The sequence below is a fragment of the Hyaena hyaena genome, unplaced genomic scaffold, assembly GCF_003009895.1.
Source record: "Hyaena hyaena isolate Hyena2069 unplaced genomic scaffold, ASM300989v1 scaffold_36, whole genome shotgun sequence".
NCBI lineage: Eukaryota > Metazoa > Chordata > Mammalia > Carnivora > Hyaenidae > Hyaena > Hyaena hyaena.
The window spans coordinates 1,926,847-1,950,916 of NW_024080668.1; the positions used below are offsets into that span (position 1 = coordinate 1,926,847).

The window sequence follows — 24,070 nt, forward strand, 5'->3', positions numbered from 1 at the left end:
ATTTATCCCATTTCAAATGAATATTCTCACAGTGACATATAAAAACATTAAAGTTTTCATTAAAAAAAATGAAAAAAAAAAAGGGGGGCGCCTGGGTGGCTTAGTCGGTTAAGCGTCTGACTTTCGCTTAGGTCATGATCTCGCGGTTCATGGGTTCGAGCCCCGCGTCGGGCTCTGTGCTGACTGCCAGCTCAGAGCCTGGAGCCTGTTTCGGTCTGTGACTCCCTCTCTCTCTGACCCTCCCCTGCTCACGCTGTCTCTCTCTCTCCTAGAAATAAATAAAACATTAAAAAAAACTTAAAAAAAAAACACCACAAAAAAACATTAAAGTTTTTAAGGTGATATACCAGACCTTGAGGGAAGCTTCATGACAGGACACAGACACATAATGAAGTATATATTCACCTTTCCAAAATCCAAAAAATTCCAAATAATGAAACTAATGTAACTTAAAGAGTTTCAAATAAAGATTGTGAATTTGAGGAAATATTTTCACAGAACATAATTGTTCTTCTGCTTTTGCAGAAATGCAACTCATTTCTATACTGATCATTTTATCAGGGGTTTCCCTAATTGTTATAACAGGGCTGTAAATTTCTGTGTTTACATAAATCAGGGTTCAAATTGGAATCCCTCTCTCCCAGCCCCTCCCCTACTTGTGTGCACGCGAGCTCTCTCTAGCTCTCTCTCAAAACAAACATTTAAAAATATACATATATAGGTCTATATATACAGGTCTGTAGAACTGTGACTTGACCAAGTTTACATATCTACTAAGTATAAAACTAAGCCAAGAGATCAGTGGAAAACACAGAAATCAAATTAACATACAATTTATATCTACCTGCACATATAATTTTGAGTCCTTACTCTAAGGAATAATACATAAATGTTTTCCATTCAATTACAGTTTCATTCTTCTAAAGTAACTATAAACTTTCATATTCCTATCAGAAATATCAGAGTTCCACAGTTGCCCCCCATTCTTACCAATGCTTGATATTATCAATCTCTAATTTTAGCCCTGTAAGTGCTATAAAGTGCTATCTCACTGTAGTTTTGTGTTCCCTATAACTAAAGACACTGAGGATCTTTTCATGTGTCTGTAATATATGTTCTTTTGTGAAGCATCTATTCAAAGTTTTTGCCCATTTTTTAGAAACTGGGTTGTCTTATGGAGTTCTAGAAGAATTTTATATTCAATTACTTTCTCCCATTCTGTTTCATTTTTTCATTTTCTCATTGCTGTCTTTCAAAGGACAAAAGGTTTTAATTTTGATGAAATCCAATGTTTTTTTAAATGGTTCAAACTTTCAAAACAAAATACAAAATAAATGGCTAAAACTTCCTGTATATTATCTAAGAAACTTTGCTATCCCTGGGTCACAAAAATGTCTTCTTCTAGCAGTTTTACAGTTTGTGTTTTTGTACTTAGGTCTATAATCCACTTGGGATTAATTCGGTGTGTAAACTGAGATAAGGGCCACTTTTTCCAACACCATTTGTTGGAGAGAATTTTATTTCCCCAGTGAATTGTGTGAAAATCTTATAAAAAATCTAAGGGATGCATATGTGTAGTTTCATTTTTGTTTCACTTATTCTATTATCTATCCTTTTACCAACACCACAGTGTTATTTTTGTAGCCTGTGAATAGGTCTTAAGATACACAAGTCTAAGTTTTCCAACTATTTTCTGTTTAAAAACTGTTTTAGCTACTCCATGTAAATGCTGGCAGTTCTACAGACATCTTACAATTAGATAATCAATGTTAGCCAAAGAAGCTCACTGGGATTTAAGTGATGGAATTGCATTCATTCTACCATTACATCTGGGTAGAAGTGACACCTTAATAGTATTTTCTAGACATATCTATGAACATTACAGAATATTACTCCATACATTTAGATCTTTAATTTCCCACAAGCTTTCACTGTAGAGATCTCGTACAGCTTCTGTAAATTTATTCTGAAGTATTTTATATCTTTGATGGTGTTACAAATTAGATTTTTTTACTTCATTTTTCAAATATTATGCAAGGATATAAGAAAGACTAGTGATTTTTAAAAGTATAACCATGTGTCCAACAATCTTGCTAAGTTATTAGTTCTAGTAGTGGGCTTTTAGATTCCTGAAGACTTTCTACATAAACAATAATGTCATCGGCATCTCCAGCAGTGCAAATGCACTTTGTTACCTACCTGCTGAGTCTTTAAAGTAATTCCAAAGAGATTTTCATGCCAGAAAACTCAAATAGTTATAACCAATGACTTTCTTAAAAAGATAAGTGGCCAAAAGAAACAGTGAAAAACACCTCAATTTTGTTAGATGAAGCAAAAACATTTATCCCAAGAAAAAAGGAATAAATCTTAGTCAAAAACTATATAATTATACAAATATGTAAAATCAGTTTTTTTATCACAAATAAAATAGTTTTTAACATAAAATCATATGTAGTTTTTTAATAATAAATAAAAAACCCTAAGACCATACAATATCAGCATCACTAGCATCAAAGCTAGAACTATGAGAAAATAAACGCATGGATCTTTCCAACCTCTCATTACCTCCTCCTGCTTAACAAGAAATTACTATTTACTGAACACTGAATGTGTTCCAAGTTCTTATAATTCTCACCAAGTTCCCTTAAGTAACTAATTACATCTCCATTTTTTATATGAGGAAATTAAGAACTGGAGAGTCTGAAGTAATCTCACCAAGGTTACAAAGGGTAAGCAGTAGAGCCGGGACACAAGCTAAGGCGGTGTGGCTCCAGAACCCATGAAATCTTACCCACAGTGTTGTCGGCCCTACTTCACTGGCTTAAATAGTACGTACTACATTCCAGCCACATTAATCTAAAGCCAGCCATGAGCCGCAGGATCAGTGCCTTTTTCTCCTCCAGCGACTTGACCATAATATTTTGCCTTGCTCCAAAAAGGACTTAATGTTACTGATGTTTTATTAAACAGGCAGTCATAAAAGTAGTGGTAAAAATACACTTACTGGTTTCGGCATTTTCCTTCTCTTTTTGTCACCTTCTTTAAAAATTCACTTTGATGAATTCTGTTGTCACCTTCAGTTAAAGAAAAAAGAAAGCAAAATGGATCTATTACTTTCCACATTCTCCAAAAATATTTACAGCTGTGATTTAAAATAGCACACATCTTGGGGTGCCTGGGTGGCTCAGTTGGTTAAGCGTCCCACTTGGGCTCAGGTCATGATCTCACAGTTCATGGGTTCAAGTCCTGCATCGGGCTCTGTGCTGACAGCTCAGAGCCTGGAGCCTGTTTCACATTCTGTATCTCCCTCTCTGTCTGATCCTCCCCTGCTCACACTGTCTCTCTCTCTCTCTCAGAAATAAATAAAACATTAAAAAAAATTTTTAAATAGCACATATCTCAAACAACATCATATAAAGCATACTGATCACCAACTCAAAGTTTTAATTAAGTTATAGACAACATATAGCAAGGAAGCAAGACTGCTAAGGACCCAAATACAGTCTCTGTCTGAATCAGGTTTACCTCTATACTCAGCCTGGAAGGGAAAGGGACATAGTAAAGGGGAAGATACAGATTCAAATTCTAAAGAGATGAACTGATCTTTTTTCCTGTATGCCAAAGACAAAAGGAATTTCTGAATAATGTAAACTCTAAAAAGGTAACATTTAAAGAAAATTATTTTCTCTTGGAAGTTGAAAAACCCAGGTAGAGAAAATTCTATCAAGTAGGTTATTCAGCCAAGGTGTATTAAACAGTCATGGCTATACACTAGCAATCTGCACGCTACTCACAAGTAAGCTGGTGACCTTCGCTGAAATTTAGAGTTGTCCTGAAGACCAATGTTAAACTGTATCTTCTCCCTGTAAAGCAAAAGTGAATGCTAATCCAAGAAAACCATCATGTTATACTGTCTTAGGGTAAATATTCTTAAAAACATCCAACCAACCAACCAAAAGATCTAATATTCTTAATATTAGTCCAGAAGAAAATGATTATTCCAATTTGAAGAGCCACAGTGAAACACATCAGATAATTATCTGAAAATCAGCTTCCCCTGATAATCCCTCTGCTGAGAAAATTTATCCATTATACCAGCATCAATTAAACATACAATTTTCTTTTAAAATTACAGTATTAATAGCTTTTAGGATGCTATAATTAATGAAGCAGAAAACTGTCCAAATCGGGAAAAAAATGAAACATCAAACTCATTTCCCTAAATTTTACTCAACCATGTGTCAATAAATCTCTCTTTCAAAGGAACTTATCTGTCTCTCTAGAACTTGCCGAACTTGCCTTGCTCAAAGTCTAAAGGTTATCTTAAATGTAACATGGCCAAAACATTTAAATCTCTACCCCATAGCCAAATCTGATTTTTTCCAAGTCTCAGTGACACACTTCTCAAAAGTTATAATATTCTTTCATGATTTCTTTATATCTACTACATTGACAGTTAAGATCCTCTTTTCATTCCTAATACTGTTAAATTTTACCTTCCCTTTTGCTTGATCAATCTTGCCAGAAGTCTGCTTAGTTTATGTCTAAAGGTCAGCTTTCAGCATTGTTGATTTTGTTTATTGTTCTTTTTTTTGTTAATTTATGTCTTTTTCCTCATAATTTTTCTTCTCATTAGCTGGTTTTACTCTGTGGCTCATTTTCTAATTCCTAAAATTAAAACTTTATGTAATTCCAAATATTTTTTTCTTTTCTAGTATGTACATTAAGGGCATAAAATAAATATGCCCAAGTATAAGATAACTCCAAGTATAAAGTATCCCCTTATTTTGTCATTGAGAATATTTAAAAATAATTCTTATCACCTGGATATGTAAGATAATCAAATATGTATTTATAACATTAGTATAAATATTAAAAACACAGGATCTATAAAGCTGAAAAAGTTTGCTTCATCTCTTCACAGAACATAGAATTTCCTTAAACTCCTTACACAAATGAGACATGAATGTCTTTATCACAACTTTTTGAATAATAGCAAGTTTTCCAGATTACACTTTTTGAATCAGTATATAATATTACCATTAAAATATTTATCCCAAGCTACACTATCAGTTAATGTGAAACATTAGGACTTTCTTTCCTGTTTGTACTGTTGGAATATTTTAATATCTACAGTGTAACCACTGTATCATTTAAAAAAAAAACAGGTTTGTTCTAGATTTACCTCTTTTTTAATGTTTAAGCCATTTACTAAATGGGCTCTGTGAGTGCTCCAAACTCACATGTACTGAAGGCATTTAAGGTCAATGTGTCTGTCTTAAATAGTATTTCTAAGACCAAGAAAAAGAACAAAGCAGTGAGAAAGTTCCTAAGAGCATAAATATAAATCTCCTTTCCTGGGAAATCTATTTTTTTAAAATGTCTTGGCTTATATTTAAAACCATACCATTTCTCTAAGCATCACTTCAGTGGTTTCCCACATAGGTTTGGTTTTTTAAATTTTTTTAATGTTTATTTTTGAGGGAGAGAGAGAGAGAGTACGAGCAGGGGAGAAGCAGAGAGAGAGCAAGACACAGAATCCGAGAGCCAGACACGGGTCTTGAACTCATGAACCTTCAGAAGATGACCTGGGTGGAAGGAGGTTAACGCTTAACCAACTGAGCCACCCAGGCACCCCACCCACACAGGTTTTTACATGCAGTTCTTTCATTGGCGCTACGTGTTTCCCTTTCCAATTCCAGAGTCTAATTGTGACTAAGATTTTTTTTTTAATTTTCAAATGAAATGATTAGAGGTCTGTGTATAGAATTCATGAAGACTTCTTCATGTTTAATACTCAACCTAATTTCACTTCTGTTCTGGCTACAAATGACAATAATGCATGTTTTGCATTCGGTAAGTCAGATAAAGCCAAACCAAGTATTTAGTGTTTTGTTTGTAGTCTCCCTACTGTTGCTCATTTTAGTGTACTTAATCAGCTTGAGGAAAAAATGTATTAAATTTTCCGAAGTATACTTGTGGATGTTAATTTAATTTCTTCTTATAAATTCTATATTCTTTTAGGGTATGCTAGTAGAAGAGCATAGGTTTAGAACTGTTGTATGTTTTTCCAGTGAATACTTCCTTTTTCATTCAGTAATACTTTAATTACATGTAGAATTTTTTCTAAGTTTATTCACTTAGAGAGGGAGAGGAGGGGGCAAAGAGAGAGGGGGGAGAGAGAATTCCAAGAAGGCTCTGCACTGTCAGTGCAGACCAGATGCAGGGCTCAAACTCATGAACCATGACACCATGACCTGAGCCAAAACCAAGAGCCAGATGCTTAACCGACTGAGCCACCCAGGCGCCTTGAGACGCTTCTACCTGCATGTAGTTCTAAACTGTTACTCCCTCAAGCCTTTGCTATATATTATTTTTCTGGCATCTGTTACTACTAATGAGAAGTCTACTGTTAATCTAACTCATTTCTCTGAAATAATCTGCCTTTTCTCCTTTCCTTTAAGGAAATTATTTGGGGGGTGTTCTTTAGATTTGCTTTTATTTATTTTGTTCACGATTTGGTAAGCTCCTTTATTCTGGAAAAATCATTAGCTACTGTCTCACTCATTCTCTTTTCAATCAGCAATTCTCACTAGACACACACCACATATTCTATTCTCTACTCCATACTCATTCACATTTTCCATCTCTTTATCTCTCTGTGCAACATTCCTCCAATCACTAAATTCTCTTCCATTGTTTTTATGTTTTACCTCTTCAATAGTTTAGCATTTCAGTAATTATATATTATTCCCAGAAGTTCTTTTTCAGCTTTGTAAAAAAATTTTTTTAATAATACCATGTTATTTTGCAATTTGTTTTAAATCTTCCATTTATCCTTATGTTATTTTTTGTCACTATAAAATTACTCTACTTTCAATTCATTATGGTTTATTTCTTTACAACTTGTAAAGAAATTGTTGTGGACAGAAAGCTCATGTCCCTAACCCACTTCCCCTGAGTTATGTGTATATATTCATATAGAGGTATTTCAGGCTTGCTCCTACCAGAATATCAGGAATTTTATTGTCCTAGGACTAATGCTTACATTAATTTCTTGACTCTGTATTCCATACACCATACCAGACCTTGAAAGCCACATGCTGGAGAAGCCAGGAGACACTGAGGAGAGCTTCCACACAGACTGATGTTATTTACGAACCCAAACAGCTGTGGTGCCCCTTCTATGCAATCTCTCATCAGGAAGGAAGAACCAGGGAAAGAACTGAGCGTTAATTATATGCCAGGCTGTATAAACTAAGTTAAAGCACCAAAATTATAGAAAAAGTAGTTACCAAACACAAGGTCAGCTGGGCAGGTAAATAAACACCAAGCATGTAGGTTTACAGATATTCTGAAGTTATATATTAACCTAAGACTTGAATGAAATAAAGGTAGGTTTTTTCCTTTTCCTATAAAAATAATTAATCCAAGCTTTCAATACTAGAGTTACTTCAAGTTATACTCTAGAAAAAGGATCCTTCAAGGAAAAAAGTCTGTATTAAAGTTTTAGGTTTACTAAGGAGCTCTGACATGAAAGAATAAACGGATCATAGACCAACATTCACAAAAGCAGGTTTTTACACAAGCTAAGTTTTTAAAAGCTCCATCAAACTAACTCATCTATATGAATGAACTGTGGGGATTGGGGAGCCTAACAAAAGCATCTGCAAATAAAGATATGGTTGACTTCTAAAAGAAGCTTCTAAAAATCCATGTTTTCAGACCAGTATTTCTCTCTTAAAAAGCAAGTTAGTCTCCACCTTGTTTTATTTCAGTGAATTATTAATCATCTGAGAAAAGTAATAAGTTCTACCTCTTTATTTACCAACTGAACATAGAATGATTACTCAACAATGCCTTGTATTGAAAGAAAACTCCATAGGGGCACCTAGGTGGCTCAGTTGGTTAAGTGTCCGATCTCACGGTTTAGGAGTTCCAGACCAGCAGTGGGTGCTGTGCTGACAGCTCAGAGCCTGGAGCCTGCTTCTGATTCTGTGTGTATCTTTCTCTCTCTCTCTGGCTCTCCCCAGCTCAAACTCTGTCTCTCTCTCTCCCAAAAATAAACATTTTAAAAAATTTAAAAAATACTTCATAGTTGTGTGTTCTTATACATTAATTTTCTACTAACAAAAAACTGAGGAGACAAGACAGGCCATTTTATGGTTCCTTAGTTGAAGAAACAAGGGTCAATTGAACGAAAATATCTTGTTCTTAGTCACACAAGTAATCAATGGCCAAATGGTCTTTTGACACCTACCCTAAAGTCTAGAGCTGTACCATATACCCACCTGACTTCCACTTTTTGATATTAAAAAAGTGCAAAATAATTTCACTTGTGGAAATTTACCCAAAGAAAATAATAACACATAGGTACAATAGCATAACTACAAAGATTCTAGTTACAGTGCTATTTATAAAAGTGTATGTAATACTCAGACATTAGTTAAGTGAATCATGGTACATCCATAGGCTCTGCCAGACCTAAATGCAACTAATCAAAATGTCAGAGAAAAGGGTGCCTGGGTAGCTCAGTCAGTTAAGTATTCAACTTTGGCTTCGGTCATGATTTCACCATTCATGAGTTTGAGCCCCGTGTCAGGCTATGTGCTTACAGCTCGGAGCCTGGAGCCTGCTTCAGATTCTGTGTCTCCCCCCTCACTACCCCTTCCCCATTCTCTCTTTCTCAAAAATAAACAAACATTAAAAAATGTTATAGAAAAATATTAAATAACATGGCAAAATATCCACAAATTATTAAAAAGGTAGGTTACAAAACCATACATAAATTATCATATGAAAAGACCAATATGATTATACTCCAAAATATCGAGTCCCTGTGAATTAAGGTGAATTTGTAAACTTCTAATATAATGTAGAGCATTCATAGTAAGAAAAACAAATTCTTCAAAATGAAAGAACAAAATTACTCGAAGTAAATAAACCTAAGTAGGGCCTATTAACTTCAGCATAACATTTAATAAAATCTAAGTAGGTGAATGTTTTTTCAAAAAGAGAGACTTTATAAAAAATTCTAATTTTGGAGGCGAAATATGACTAAAAATATATACATTATGATGAAAACAGGTTAATATATTTTATTTAGAATCCCTACATCTATAGAATAAATAGCAAAATACTAAATAGAATAAAAAAATATGCAATAGCCATAACAAAAAGTTATTATGGAAAGAAGTCATTAAATATATAAAGATATCACTCAGACTCCACTAAGTAAATGATTAAATGATAAACGCTCCACAAACTCTTCACAAAACAAACGTACAACTGTGCTGATTAAAACCATAAATCAAATGGCCTTAAAGGCCATTTTTATTATATATTCATTAAACTAGCAAATTTATTATTAATTATACACGCCAGTACTGATGAGTAGTACTGCTAAACAAGTAGATAAACATTGCTGGTAGCACCATAAATTGGCTCCGTATTTCTAGAAAGTTGTTAATATATAACAAAAGCTAAATCTTTTCTCAGCAGGAAATTCTGTTTTTGGAACACACCCCAAAGAATTAAAGAAATGTGAAAGAAAGTAGCCTATAACAAGACATTCACAGCAGTACTTGTTATAAAAGCCAGTAATTAAAAAAATAATTTAATGTTTATTTATTTTTGAAAGAGACAGAGTACAAGCAGGGGAGAGGCACAGAGAGAGGGAGACACAGAATCTGAAGCAGCCTCAGGCTCTGAGCTATCAACATGGAGCCCAACGTGGGGATTGAACCCACAAACCATGAGATCATGACCTGAGCCAAAGTCGGATGCTTAACCAATGAGCCACCCAGGTACTCCTAAAAGCCAATATTTAAAATTACAATGTTATGTGATCACATGATGGGCTACCATGAGAGTTTTGTGTATTATGACAAACTGTTGTCAACATTTACATGCGGTTAAGTGAAAAGGCAGATTATGTAGCCATTCATTTTAACTATGTAAAAACACAGGTGTCATTACAAATGGTATCTGGATATAAAGAACTGACCACTTAATAATCAAGGTCTTATTTTTGTTAAGTTCCTAATTTTAAAAATCAGAGAACTTAAAAATGTACTCTACTTAACTGTTTATGTATCAGTTTACAAGCTTATATAATACGATTTATACAAGAATTCCACCTTAAAAGTTTTTATGATGAAGCTGTGTACAGATATAACTAAAACTCAAGTTTTTAGCCAACTTAGTTATTACTGAAAAGGATTTCTACCACAGTAATACAATTTAACCTCGGTAGTACGTTTCTGGGTCCTGAAACTAACATTTGTTGGTCCTAGAATGGACAATTTAATAAAATGTCACATGAAAAGCTAAGATACTGGGGTGCCTGGGTGGCTCAGTTAGTTAATCATCCAATTTCGGGTCAGGTCATGATCTCACGGTTCTTGAGTTCCAGCCCCACGTCGGGCTCTGTGCTGACAGCTGGGAGCCTGGAGTCTGTTTCAGATTCTGTGTCTCCCTCTCTCTCTACCTCTCCCCAGCTCACACGGTCTCTCTTGCTCCCAAAAATAAACATTTTTTAAAAATTAAAAAAAAATTAAGAAATGCTGGATACCAAGATACATGTCCTTGGTTTCCATCTCTAGTGATTCATCTTGAAATTACTGTCTTTCAGTGTCTTCCTTTCCTCTCAAAAAAAAAAAAAAAGATACTACATAATCACCTAAGCCATTGTATATCAGAGATAGATAATAAAAATCAACTCTTCTCCCATCTACTGTCAAATATATAATTATTAAGAATCTCCTCCCTCCTCCCTACTCTTCATGAATTTCTTAAAGCAGTCTCACCCTACCTCTCTGCCATATCAACTCCCCCAGGGGCAACGAAGAGCAATCATGGCAAAGACGTGCCCAGCAAGGAGCTTTAAGAGATGCTGCCGGCACACACATTTCCCATCTCCAGCAAAGTACCTATATGGTTAGAGACTCCAAATACAATGTTTACAGACGATGCATTCAATATAAAACATTTTCTTCTTTGTCCTTTAACCCTGAGGGTGACCTTAAAACAGCCTCCTCTCTACCTCAGACAATGGAAAAACAGCCTCATGCTTAACACCTTGAGCTCTATGAAGTCAGTGGAACAACAGACTCTTCCCACCTGTCTGATGGTAAAACAGGTGTTCAGTCTAGTCCATCCCGGGCCTATTACCAAAGCTTCAATAATTTATGTCACACTGCCTAATTTTACTCTTAAGATATCCTCTTCTTCAGACCTAATTGTAATTTTTTTCCCTGCTTTTTGAGACACAGAAGCAATCTCTGAACCAACTGTGGTCTTTTCACAGACTAAAAAGTTACAAAAGAATTCCTCTGCCAATTTACTGGGGTAAGATTAGGAAGCAGTTTAACAAAGAAAAGTATAGACTGAATTGATAAGGTAACTCTGGCAGTCAGACCAACACAATAACAACACCTACAATAAAAAAGTTCTTTTCCCCCCCACACATGGTCGCCCTCTGGGGGGGAAGCCTATAAAGCCCTTTCTAGAAAAGCATTTTTAGATGCTTTTAATGTACAGAAGTACCTTAAATGTATTTTAATAAGATATATAAAAGACCAATTATACTGGAATTATCAAAATATAAAAATCACAAATTTATGATATAGTAATATATGTGCTTTTAAACTAAATAACAGTATCTACCAGTGGATCTAATGATTAAACTTCTAAGTAATGTCACTTTGAGATCTCTGTAACAGTGATGGATTATGAAAGTATCTACAATTTCTATTGGAAATAGTCTTTGTTAATGCTGATACTACTAGGTGCCCACAGTAGTAATGGGAAGAAAATGTGTATACAAGACGCAACTTTTTTCCCTATTCAAGTTCACAGACCCATCAGCTTAAAAGTTCTAATATACACAGAACTATGTTTATTATGTTTTTAGCTCAGTGTTAATACTGAATTTAATAGCAATATTAATGCACCTTTAGCTATATAATGACAGGTCATTCCTCAAGTGAAGAGAACAAAAAAGCTTCAGCTCCATTTGATAAATAAATAAGGCACAAAACAGGGACAAGGGCAGTGAATGAAGGAACCACCTGTAGAATACTTTTCAGCCACTTTACCTCCCTCACTTAACCTTCATAAAAACTAGCCTTCTTCCCTCTGCCCAAGAAAGGTAGCATAATCCCTCATTCTTTTAATTAGGAATTTAGATTCATGTAAGTGACCTGCCCAAAGTAATAAGGCTAGTCAACAAGTCAGAGGGCCTTTTAACTCGAGTCCTGGGCTCTCCTGGTCTTCTCTTCTGCTTTTTTCTGACATCATTCTAGACAAGCTCATCTCAAATAATTACCAGAGCTTTTCAAGAAGAAGCGAACGCTCTTTCTTCTGCTGTTTTCAGGTCAAAAGACTATCTCTAAATATGTTACAAGTGACATTAGTACTGGTATGATCATGTTGTAAATGGACTGCCTATAAGGGTGATATCCGGTTCCAAATAAGGTATTAATAAATACTTGCTTAGGTAGAAACTGATTTTTGTTCAAGGATATTTTCAAGGAATTGAACTATTCAACATTTTTGTGCAATTTTTACACCTTACTGTAAATGCAACAGTAACTTAAAACAAAGATAAAGCAGAAGTACAACATAAAAACAAAGTTTTACACTGAATTTGGATTCTCTTCTAAAAGAAATCTGGGGGCACCTGGGTGGCTCAGTGGGTTAAGCTTCCAACTCTTGGGTTTCAGCCCAGGTCATAACCTCATGGGTTCGAGCCTGAAGCTGGGCTCTGCGCTGACAGCAATAGTGAGGAGCCTGCTTGGGATTATTTCTCTTCTCTCTCTACCCCTCCCCCACTTGCTCTCCCTCAAAATAATAAAAATAAACTTAAAAAAAAAACCCTATATACTTAAAGGAAACATCGTATCTATCTATACTGTTCCCAAGGCAGGTAGAAAAACAATATATTACCATTTGCAATGATTAGTTTTAAATGCTAAAAGCTAAGAAAGCTAAATGCAATTTCATTTTACACTTATGAAAACATCAAAAGGTAACATAAAACATGTTTAAAACTGTAAAAACAAACAGATTCATCTAAGTCACCTATGCAGCAGGACAAAAGCAAAGCCTCAAAATGGCCTGACTTCTCACACACAATTCTATGCTTTACAACAAGTTTTTAAACACTGGACATTACAGCAGCTTATTTTCAAAACAGAGTAAAGCAATTACGTTTCTTAAATTGGACAACAGTTTCTCTTGCAATCAGTAAGGCTCTGTGGAAGTTCTTTCATTAAGCTTCTAATTTCAAGATATTCCAAACTCCCTTTTAAAAACTGGAAGGGTGCCTGGTTCACAGTAGGGCCTCAGAAGTTTGTTGTTGATTTTGTTGACATATTAAGTTTACATATAATACTCATTTGACTTTTTCTGTTGGTTACTGTGAAGGGCAATATTTTCCTCTAATTTACATTATGAAATAATGAAGTAACACACTAATAAGCCAACATACTATAAGAGACAGCAGGGGGTGCCTGGGTGGCTTAAGTGGTTAAGTGTCTGACTCTTGATTTTGGCTCAAGCCAAGATCTCACAGTTTGAGTTCAAGCCTCCTGTCGGGCTCCATGCTGACAATGTGGAGCCTGCTTGGGACTTGCTCTCCCTCTCAACTAAATAAACTTAAAAAAAAAAAAAAAAAAGATTAAAAAAAATAAATGAGAGACAGCTAACATGAATATGGGGGAGAAAAAAAACTCCTCCCAACTAGGTTTCTCAAATTTAAGCCTCTATTGTCCGGATTCAAGACTTTTAATAATCTCATTTAATTTCACAATCAAATTAGAGTTAAAGGCCAGATAGTCTGACAGTAACTATAGTTTATATATATAGTTTATGTAGTTTAACAGTAACTATAATTATCATGCTGGTTGTTGATTAGATGAAGGTAATGCATTTTTCAGGTACCAACCTTGCTAATAACCAAACTAGGACTTTATAGTTTTTCAAGGTCTAGAATCTAAAAATGGCTTAATTATCAGAAGTCCTGATGATGGCTAACAAAGTTTAATCCATTCCATACACTCAGTAAAACCTAAAGGGTTCCAGGTCCAATTAATCATGGCTGAGATCTCCTGTATCCCTATTCTCCGTTTTACTAAGGCCCCCTCTGCTACAGTCTTGTGCCCACATCAATCTGTGTACCAGCCAGGATTTTTGGTTATAAACAACACCTACTGTTAACTTACTGGAAGGTTATTAAATTACAACAACAATAGGAAGATTAAAAAATAAAGTAGGAAACAAGAAATACTCAGAACTCACATCACCGAAAATTCTGCTTAGCACGCTGGTGTGCTGAATATTAACTCCTGTCAATACCCACAAGAGCATGTAAGCAGTTAACACACTTTTTAGTATGCAATATGGCCCACCTATGTTCCCATTAGAATGTGACTTTCTCAGTATGTTACCCATCAGATACAAAGAGTATTTGGCATAGAAGTATAAACTTATGTATGTTATCTTAAAGTTGGCCAACTTTTCCCCTACAGGGCCAGATAAATAAACTTCTTAGATTCTGCAAGACCATATGGTCTCTGTTACAACTATTCTGCTGCTGTAGCATGAAAGCAGCCACAGATAGTATGTGCACAAATGAGCGATGACGTGTCCAAATGAAACTTTATTTATAAAATCAGGCAGGAGGCTGGATTTGGCTATGGGCCACCGTCTGCCAACCCTGCCTAAAAGTGTTTTAGCAGGAATCAACGCTTTCCTTTCATAATAAATAAATTTGGTAACCAGGAAGATACAAACTGACACATTCAGGCTAGATTATGCATAACAGCTCAGTCTTGGATGTGACTTCGGGTGGGTGGGATTAAGAAAGAACCCAAGACACCAAAACAATCTAGTAGGAACAGAGTCAGACAGATGAAAGGGCAATGCCACTCCCCTTGCCAGCGCCGGTTTAGGTACGGGGTTAGGTAAGGGCCTTTTCCCGAGGGGGGCACACCTGCTGGGGGGCTACTGGAAGAGGCGGTCCTTCACAGGCCTCTGGGAACCGCGGTGTGTAGCTGCGGCCCAGCTGCAGCCCCGGGGAGAGCGGCTCACTGTGAAGGTAATGGGGGAAGACCGCAGGGCAGAAAGTTGTCAAGGGAGTGAGACCTTGGTGTCATTACTGAGCTATTCTTAAGCCTTTGGACTGTATTATGTAAGATAATAATTTTCCTCATTATTTAAGCCAGTTTGAGAATTTCCTGTTATTGGGGCCACAGCATCTTAAGTGATAGAAGTCCTTGAAAAAGAAGACTGCTCACTTCACAATTTCACTGCAGCCAGTTTTATTTAACAACTTTTCACAAATAAAGGAAACATTTAAGGTTCTGAATGCCCAGAGACTAGCTACAACTCAGAAAAAAATATCTGTTCCAATTACTGTTACTGATATTTACAACTTTAAAAATTCTATAATCAGGGGGCAAAAACCAAAAACAATGCGCTACCTCCTTCAATACTATACCTAAGACATTCTTTCAACAAGATATTTTTTTCTCTAAATCAGAGGTTGGCCAACTTTTTCCAAAAATGACCAAAGAGTAAATACTTCAGGATTTGCAAAATATATGGCCTCTGACATTACAGCTCAAAAGCATCCAGAAACACTATGTAAACAAATGGTATTTCTGTGTTCCAGTTAAAACTTCCTTTACAAAATCAGGCAAGCAGGAGAGAGGTGGCCTGCCAGCTAGTTTGTTGACCTCTTCTCTAAATGGTTAACAGCAAGAAAGTATCTTTCTCAAACAAATCAACTAGATTAAAAATCAAAAACAGTTTGTTTCAAATGTGTATAAATTATGTAGAAAAGTAACCAGCATGGCTGGAGCATTCTATTCCCCTGCATTGGATTGCTTGAAGTAAAACACTAAAACAAACAATAACAACAAAACTTCTACCTTACATATATAACCTCTGCAAAATGCAACTTAGGATTCTATTAAAGGGTAACTGATATTACAATAAAAAAATACAAAACTTATGCATATACAAATTTATAACATCTACCTTTTAAATAAAATTAACTTTAAATTTAGTAAATTATCGAAGATTTCTGTACATACTGTCTATTAAAAGGGGGAAAAAAAAAACCCTATACAACTCCTAACCTGACTGAGCCCCTCTCTTCGAGAAAGCTGAAGCTAGAGTTCAGTATTACATGGAATGAGGGAAGTAAATCATATGGACTATATCTCCTTTCCAAACAGCTCCCAATACAAAGACACATTTTTTTTTTTTAAAAAGCTTATTCATTTATTCTGAGAGAGAGAGGGAGGGAGAGTGCACATGTGTGAGCAGGGGAAAGGCAGAGAGAGAGGGGAAATCCCAAGCAGGTTCAGCGTGGTCAGCGCAGAGCCCCAAACTCACCAAATGTGAGACCATGACCTGAGCTGAAATCAAGAATCAGACACCTAACCAGCTGCACCACCTAGGTGCCCCAAAGACACATATTTTTTAAAGGACACCATTTTTTCAATTATATGCCATACTCTAGGTAGAAGACAAAAAGTGAACTTCACCTTCAATCATTAAGAAAATTTGCACAAGCACATAAACACACTTTTGAGAACTATTATAGGAAATTCCATCATATGACTACATTCAACTGATAAAAATCTGAGATATATTGGGCCCCCCTCACTCTTCACTCAGAGCCCGTTTCGAATTCTCTCTCTCAAAAATAAACATTAAAAAAAATTTAAAACGTCTGAGAAACATTAATCTTTTGAACACAGTAATAAACACCATTTCAATGTTTGTTACAAAATAACCTTATTTTTATAGACTTTCAAATCACAAATAAAGGATTTTTTATATGTTTATCCTTGCCTAAGTACTGGCATTTTCTGTATCCAAGGAAGGAGGTGCTAACAGCAATACCTATGAAAAACAGGAGTAGGAAAGAGGTGGGGGAGTTCTGGGGAGTGAAAAGAACTTGTAGCTTTCTTTTTATATTTTTCTAAATTTTTTATGTTTTGTCATAAACTGTATTACTTTTAATGTCTTTAAAAACGGTTGGGGGCGCCTGGATGGCTCAGCAGGTTGAGCATCAAACTTGACTTTGGCTCAGGTCATGGGCTCGGAGTTGAGTGTGGAGCCTGCTTAAGATTCTGTCTCCTGCCCTCTCTCCTGCTCACATTCACACTCTAAAAAGTAAAAAAAAAAAAGGTTTAAAATATATGTTCAGTATGAATTAATATTGAGAACTAAATCAATCGGAAAGTAAAGATTCTGTGAAAGAGGCTACAAACTGAGGACTTCACTGGGGTCAGACTGGCCACTCACATCACCCAGGAGGGGAGTATACACAGGCTACACCAGTAAGTGAAGTTCCCGGAAGAACTTTCGCCATCAGCAACAACACCAGGAGGCTCAAAATAACCTGGTAAGGGTGAAGTAGAGAGCAATCCAATCCAAGTCCATGGAATTCAGTGCCGTAGGGTAGTATCAGGGTAGGGAAGAAGTACCCAGTAGCTTTTGGTCAGCTGGAGGTCCAAGCTATCCAAGAAATGGTTACTTCCTTGAGTTCCCAGATTCACAGAAGCAGCCTAAAATCATATTGGCTCTACCCTGTCAGGTGGGCTCCACCAGCACAGTTCAGCTTTCACAATCTTCATAGGACACATTTTTTTAGGCTTTGGTCTTTGGGACATATTGGTTAAGATCTGCCATTTTTTAAATGGCCAGAGTTAAAATGCATTAAGTTAAAAATGGATGAAAAGACTCCCACCATCGTTCCACATTTCAGGCTCTATTAAACGGTACAGAGATTATATTAAAAGACTGAGAACAGAAATTAAAATAAAAATGTATTAAAGACTTTCATTTCAACAACCTGCCAAAGATACAGATGAATGATAAAATCAATCCTGCTGTTGGCAAAGGTAAAGCAATAAGCAAGAAACAACCCTTGCCCCCCTCCCTGAGATACTATAGCAAGAGAGGGAAGAGCAAAGTCTGTCATTTCTTACACCACAAGAAAAATAATCAATTTAAGTGATCACAGTGTCTAAAAGGACCGACTCCACATACTTTACCCACACTGAAATTAACTGTATTTATTCTACAAATATTTCTGAGTCTCTCCTACACACTCTTCCATGCCTAGGGACGCACGAGTGAACAAAACAATGTATAATCCACAAGAGCAAGAATTTAACATTCCTAAGTGCCGTAATTAAATTCTGCCTCATATAAATAGAGCTACAAAGAATTTCCAACACATATCTGTTCATTCTTTAATAATGCTACCCGTTTATTAAATTCCTCCCTACATTTAAAAAAAAACCCAAAAAACTGATGAAGCAAAGAACCAAAGTCGGTGACAATCCTTTTTACAACAACATACCAGTAACTTCAAAGGGAGTGTTCTACCTTTTTGTCACATTTCTGTCCTATTAGTTTGAAAGATAAAAGCACACTAGGGAAAGCAATGGGATTTTGAAAATTAAAAAAAAAAAAAAATGCAGCCCTGAATATTAATCTCCTCCCAAATCTAATAATGCTGTTTTGGCAAACGGATTAAGCCATTATTTATTTACCCTGCCAGATGAACGGGGCAATTGTTCATTCAGAACATATAAAGGAGTATTTAGTGTTCTAAAAACTGTATGCTCCGTCAACAATAGATTGCAATGTCGAGGTCAGTATTCCTTCATCAAATAAGCCCTTATTATCTTAGCCTTTTACATTTGCATCATGCCAGGCTTAGTGCCACAGGACTCACTACAAAGTCTTGTACGAATCCTCCACCGCATTTTTAAATTTCTCTCTGATGAAACTCACTTCACTCATCTCACTAGGAACCACTTCTTCCGAGGGGGGAAAAAAAAGGAAAGAAAAGCACCCAGTGTCGGGCACGGGGCAGGGATCCTGACCCGTCTGCACAGGCAGTGAAGCGCTTTACTGAAGCTGCGGTAACGCAGAGCCCCTCTTCGGGACCGAGCCCGGAAATCAGATGGCGCCCCCCCCCCCCCCGGGAAGCGGGGACCCGGCCGAGGCCGCGAACGGGCTGCTGCCCCCGCGGCCGGACCAAGTTGCGAGGCTCCGAGGCCGCCCGCTGCACCCGCGGCAGGCAGAGCGCGGCGCCCGGGACCGGCGGGCCAGGCCTGGGGCTGCGGGGAGCGGCTCGGCGGCCCGAACCCCGTAACACAGCATCCGTCGGCCGCCAGGGCGAACGCACGCTCTCTAGTAATTCAACACCCTTACTTTCAACCTGGAGGTCGGTGGGGGGGACGGGGGGGTGGCAGGGGGAGGAAGAAGTTCTAATAAATCCCCCCGACCCTGCACTGCAAAATGTGACTCTACCCAGGCTCACTGGATTTTCGGGGCGCCCCGAAGGGACGAGCCAGGCCGCGCCCAGGCGGCGGGAAGCCCCCGCTCCCCCGCGGCCGGGGGTCCGGGGCCCACCCCGCGGGCGGACGGCGCGGCGGCCGCTTCGGGCTTCGGGCCGCGCCCCAGCGGCTGCCGCCGGCCCCGGGAGCGGCCTGGCGGGCCGGGCCGGGAGAGCGGCGGCGCCGCGGGCCGCCGGGCGCGGACGCAGAGGCGCGCGAGGCCCTCGCGGCGCGGCCGCCGGGGCGGCGCGGGCTCCCGCAACTTGTCGCCGCCACCTCAGCGTCTGCGGCGCCGCCCGGGAGCAGGGGCTGGGGGGGAAGGGAGGGCGCCGGCGGCTTACCCCGAGAGCGAGCGGCTCCTTCCCGCCCCGAGCGTGGCTGGGGCGCTGCGCGGCGGCGCCGGGCGTCGCGGCTGCGGCAGGGAGGGAGAGGCGGCGGTGGGAGCGCTGGGCCGCCGGGGACGAGAGGCGCCGCCACCACAGCAGACAGCTCCGCAATATGGCCGCCCGGTGGCTCCTCGGGGGAAAGGCGGGGCTGCCCCGCGCCCCCCGCCTCCCCCTGCCGGCCGGCCGGCCTCGCGCCGCGGCCTGAGCGCCAACGCCGCCGCCGCCGCCGCCGCCGCGAGGGCCGCCCGCGCCCCGCCCCCCGCGCTCGCGGCCGCCCGCCGCACGCGGCGTCGCCGGGGGTCGCGCCGCGGGGTGGGGGCGCGCGAGGGCCGAGGCCCGCGGAAGCCCCTGATGGCGGGACTGGGCGGGAGGGACGAGGGCTCTTAGGGCCGAAGCTCGTGGGGCGCCCGCCGGCACCCCCACCCCCCGCACCCCCGGGAGTGGAAATTTGAAACTCCCGCGGGCGCCGGGAAACTCGGCGAGGGCGTTTCCGTCGCCCCGGAGGAGGGACTCGTCTTCCCGGAGGGGGAGCCAGGACCGAGCCGGGGGCGAGCTGCTTGGCGGCCCAGCTGGGGAACCCTGCACCGGGAGACGGAAAGGGGCCTATCTGAGGGGGATTTGTATTTGCCACAGAGAACGTTTCAATTACTCTGGCAGTTTTTACCCAACTCGGAAAACTTACGTTTTCGGTAACTCCTCCAAAACCTCGATGGCTAGGGCGCCATCTCCATCGCCAGTGCAGTTTTTGTATCCAGACAAGGATGTCGACGGTGTTCATTGCCACCGACATTTTGGGGAAGGAGATGGTCAAGAAGAAACAAGTTGGAAGTGGGGCCCCCAAGGAGAGCCACACCTAAGCGACCCCAGACTTGGAGGTGGTTGGACAGCTGGCCCTAGTCTGACTCCAGGCCGCTCACTTTCATCAGCGGCTGGAGCTGGACAGACTTGCAGTCGGCGTCCTGGCGTCTTCTGCCGGGGTTCCCGGAGTAACACTTGCTCTGAGTGAGGCTGAACTGTAGCGCACAAAACCAGATCGGCCCAGCTTGCCCTGCATCTCATCTTTATATACTTTAGCTTTTATGAACAAACTTTCGATCCAAACACCTTAACTTTTATAGAACAAATAATTCCTATGCCTCCTGCCTTCCCTGAGACGGTCACTTTTCCAGGAACTCTCCCCCCAGGTCACTTTCGCTAAGCTCCCAGCTTCGGGGAGTTTCCTCCATCGCCCTCGGCGACCTTTCCAACAATTAAAAAGCCCCTAGAGTTTAACTCAAAGATCTTCAGATTGCAAATTCCTCAAGGAGGAACCAGGTGTGTGGTTTTACCTAACTAAAAGATTACTCCCTGACTTTATCCCAAGGGTGCAAGGCTCATCCAAGTAATTGCTCAGCCTCCCACATCCCAAGTTGCATGCATAAAGATAGTGGAAGTATTATGTAAATTCCTGGATAGTACACTAATCAAACAAAAGTAGGTAACACACTTTTGCAATGGAAAACGGATGATTCACTATTGTCTGTCATGTGCCAGGCACTGGGGTAAGTAACAGGCTTTTACGTGAGCATCTCTTTTAATAATTACAAAAACCCTGTGTTTGGGGTCAATATTAACATTGACTTTTTTTTTTTTTTTAATCCGTGACTAAAGAGACTCAAAGGGGTTCATCTGCTCAAGGTAACCCAGCCAGGAAGTGTCAGAGCAATGACCAAACCTTAGTTATGGTCGACTCCAAAGCCTTGATTTCATCCTAAACTCTGGCAACAGCAAACAGACCAGAAAGTGTAACATTTCAGTTGGCTATAGTATTAGTAAATATTTAGGTAAAAGATAACATTCAAGGCTGGTGAGATAAAAAGGGTACTCTGAGACATAGTGAGTAGGAGTGTAAACTGAAACAGCCTCTTTAGAAAGCAACTTGGCACCGTGATTCAACCTATAAAAATGTTCTTGTACCCATAATCCCATATCTGGGATTCTTTCTGAATGAAATCATCTGAAATAGAGCAAAACCTTTATTCATAAACTCTAGATCACAATATTATGTATAAGATGCAAAAATTAAACGTGGAAACCAAATATCTTAAAAGTAGCTATATATACTCTGTAGCATTTGGGGTGACAACTTGAAATGTTTATGTAATGTTTATAACACCACGGCAAAGTTTTTGTAGTATTAGAGAGAGGGAACAAGTTATGAAACTATACAAGCAGTATGATCGCATGTATGTTTAAACACACGCACGCACACACACAAAAGTACAAGATGTCAGAAACACAAGAAAGATTGAAACCCAGGGTTGGCTGGGTGCTTCTCTATGGGCATTTCCCTCCCTTTATTCTATTCTTTAGTATTTACTGTGTTATTTTTACAGTGTAAAAAATGTATTTAACTTGACATCTACCGCAGTGTAGTAGTGGGTCATCAGTTACACAAAAGCAGCAAAGCCACTATTTCCTAAGTGTGAGGCTATTCTGTGAAAACCTGATGGACTGAGGTGACGGAATTTTATAGTCAGGTGTTTTCACTGTAAATGTCATCTATACACACCATTGTTCTACTTTGTTCCTTCCATCAAATATATGTATCTTTACTGAAATATGAGAAATTTAACTGAAAATTTTTTCAGTTTTATTCCAACGTTTCAGATTTCAAGGGGAAAAATTCACATATGGTTGTTGAAACTAGATTTTTTTTCAGAAAACCAATTTGATATTACCAGTAATTACAAAAAATTTTATATAGCGCCTAATATGCACAAAAAAGAAAGACCAAAACCAATCTATTACAATCTGTTATGAACTCTCCCAGGCTACAGTCCTCCTGTACTCCACCATATTGACTAATCCTGAATTCTGGAATTCCAGTGATAGTTACAAAGCATTTGTCTCAGTAGCACATATAAAAGTCCTTCTTGAAGAAAACTCATTTTTGCAAGTATGGTTTATAAATGGAACCTCTTCTTCATCTAGGACAAACATTGAGTTCCAGCCCCCTTGCTAGTCTGAGTAAGGCCTGGCTCCTGCCCTCTGGATTCAGTAATAGGAAAGGCAAACAAACAGTTGTGCAAAATGAGCTATAATAAAGGTAGACACAGAGTGTCAAGTGAAACAGAAAAGAAGCGCAGTTAACTTTGCAGAGAAAGGAGAAGGTGCCTCAGAGGAGGGAAGGTTGAAGGGGTGAGTAGAGGTTCCCTAAGAGGAGAAGTGGAGAAAGGCACTCAACTTTGAAGGCTGAGTAGCAGGATGGGGTTGATGTTGAGACAGGATGTTTCAACTCGATGTTGATGTTTATAACTAGAGGTTTCAGAAGGGTAAGCTGAGATCCGTTTGCGAAGATCAGAGTTTGCGCTTCATCCTTAAGGAAATAGGAATCCATCTGAGGCATTAAGGAAAGGAATAATGTGATCTTCTCTGTGTTAGCAAAGTAATTGGCAGCCGTGTGCGTTAATGGGAGAGCAGTTCAGTGACAGAGTGATCCGTAAGATCAGGGACATCTCACACAGTTTTGCTGTAAAGGCCCAGGCACTAGGGAATGAAGGACTGACCCTGGGAAGTTTTGAAGATGAAGAAGAGGAAATAGAATCTTACAAAAAAAGGAAAAAAATGGGGGATAGACTTTGAGGAGTAAGAGAAAAGGCGATGTGAAAATGAGTACCCACGGGTACCACTAAAAGAGAGTATAAAAGAAGTAGAACCGAGAGGTAAAGGTAATTAGGCAACTTACAGAGATGCTGATTTTAAGTGTCTGTGGGTGATCTGGGAACAAGTGTATATTCAGTAACTGGAAACAAGAACTCTGGCCAATGAGACATCCACTAAGTAGTACTCATTAAACAGATGAACATCAGTAACACGCTGAAACAGGCCTTTCATTTCCAACTGTGGCTTTGGAAAATGCAGTTTTGTTCAACTCAAGGATTTGACTATGAAATATTAGATATTAATCTAAAGCATCATTGTATACGGAAATGCTTTTCCATGAAAAAACTGTATACACTATTTTTAGTTTTTATTCACCATTTTAAAAAAGCTATACAGATGTGGGGCACCTGGGTGGCTCAGTCGGTTGAGCATCTGACTTTGGTTCAGGTCATGAAGTCGTGGTTTGTGAGTTTGAGCCCTGCATCGGGCTCTATGCTGACAGCTGAGAACGTGGAGCCTGCTTTGGATTCTGTGTCTCCCTCTTTCGCTGTCCTTCTGCTGCTCATGCTCGCTCTCTCTCTCCCTTGAAAAATAAACGAACATTAAAATTCTTTTAATTAAAAAAAGCTATACAGATGTAAAATCACAGCTACTTTAAATACCTATACG

The 24,070-nt window shown here is 39.2% G+C and overlaps 1 protein-coding gene and 1 long non-coding RNA gene across 6 annotated transcripts in view; both read right to left on the reverse strand.

The window, feature by feature from the left end:
- The window catches only part of RDX (radixin), a 95,394-nt gene extending 75,456 nt beyond the window's left edge, over nt 1-19,938 (reverse strand). The window contains exons 1-3 of one of the 2 annotated variants that reach the window (XM_039229140.1): nt 19,712-19,938; nt 3,795-3,863; nt 3,005-3,074 (exon numbers count right to left, since the gene is read on the reverse strand). In XM_039229140.1, the coding sequence (XP_039085071.1) occupies nt 3,005-3,016 (12 nt within the window). In that variant the 5' untranslated portion in view covers nt 3,017-3,074; nt 3,795-3,863; nt 19,712-19,938. Of the gene's footprint in view, nt 1-3,004; nt 3,075-3,794; nt 3,864-19,711 lie in introns of those variants that run through there. The other variant, XM_039229141.1, reaches the window with a different exon arrangement.
- Nucleotides 19,939-23,950: 4,012 nt separating this feature from the next.
- The window catches only part of LOC120229866, a 76,401-nt gene continuing 76,281 nt past the window's right edge, over nt 23,951-24,070 (reverse strand). For all 4 annotated transcript variants that reach the window (XR_005527864.1, XR_005527862.1, XR_005527863.1 and 1 more), the window contains one exon: nt 23,951-23,984. This is a non-coding gene — a long non-coding RNA (uncharacterized LOC120229866). The remainder of the gene's footprint in view (nt 23,985-24,070) is intronic.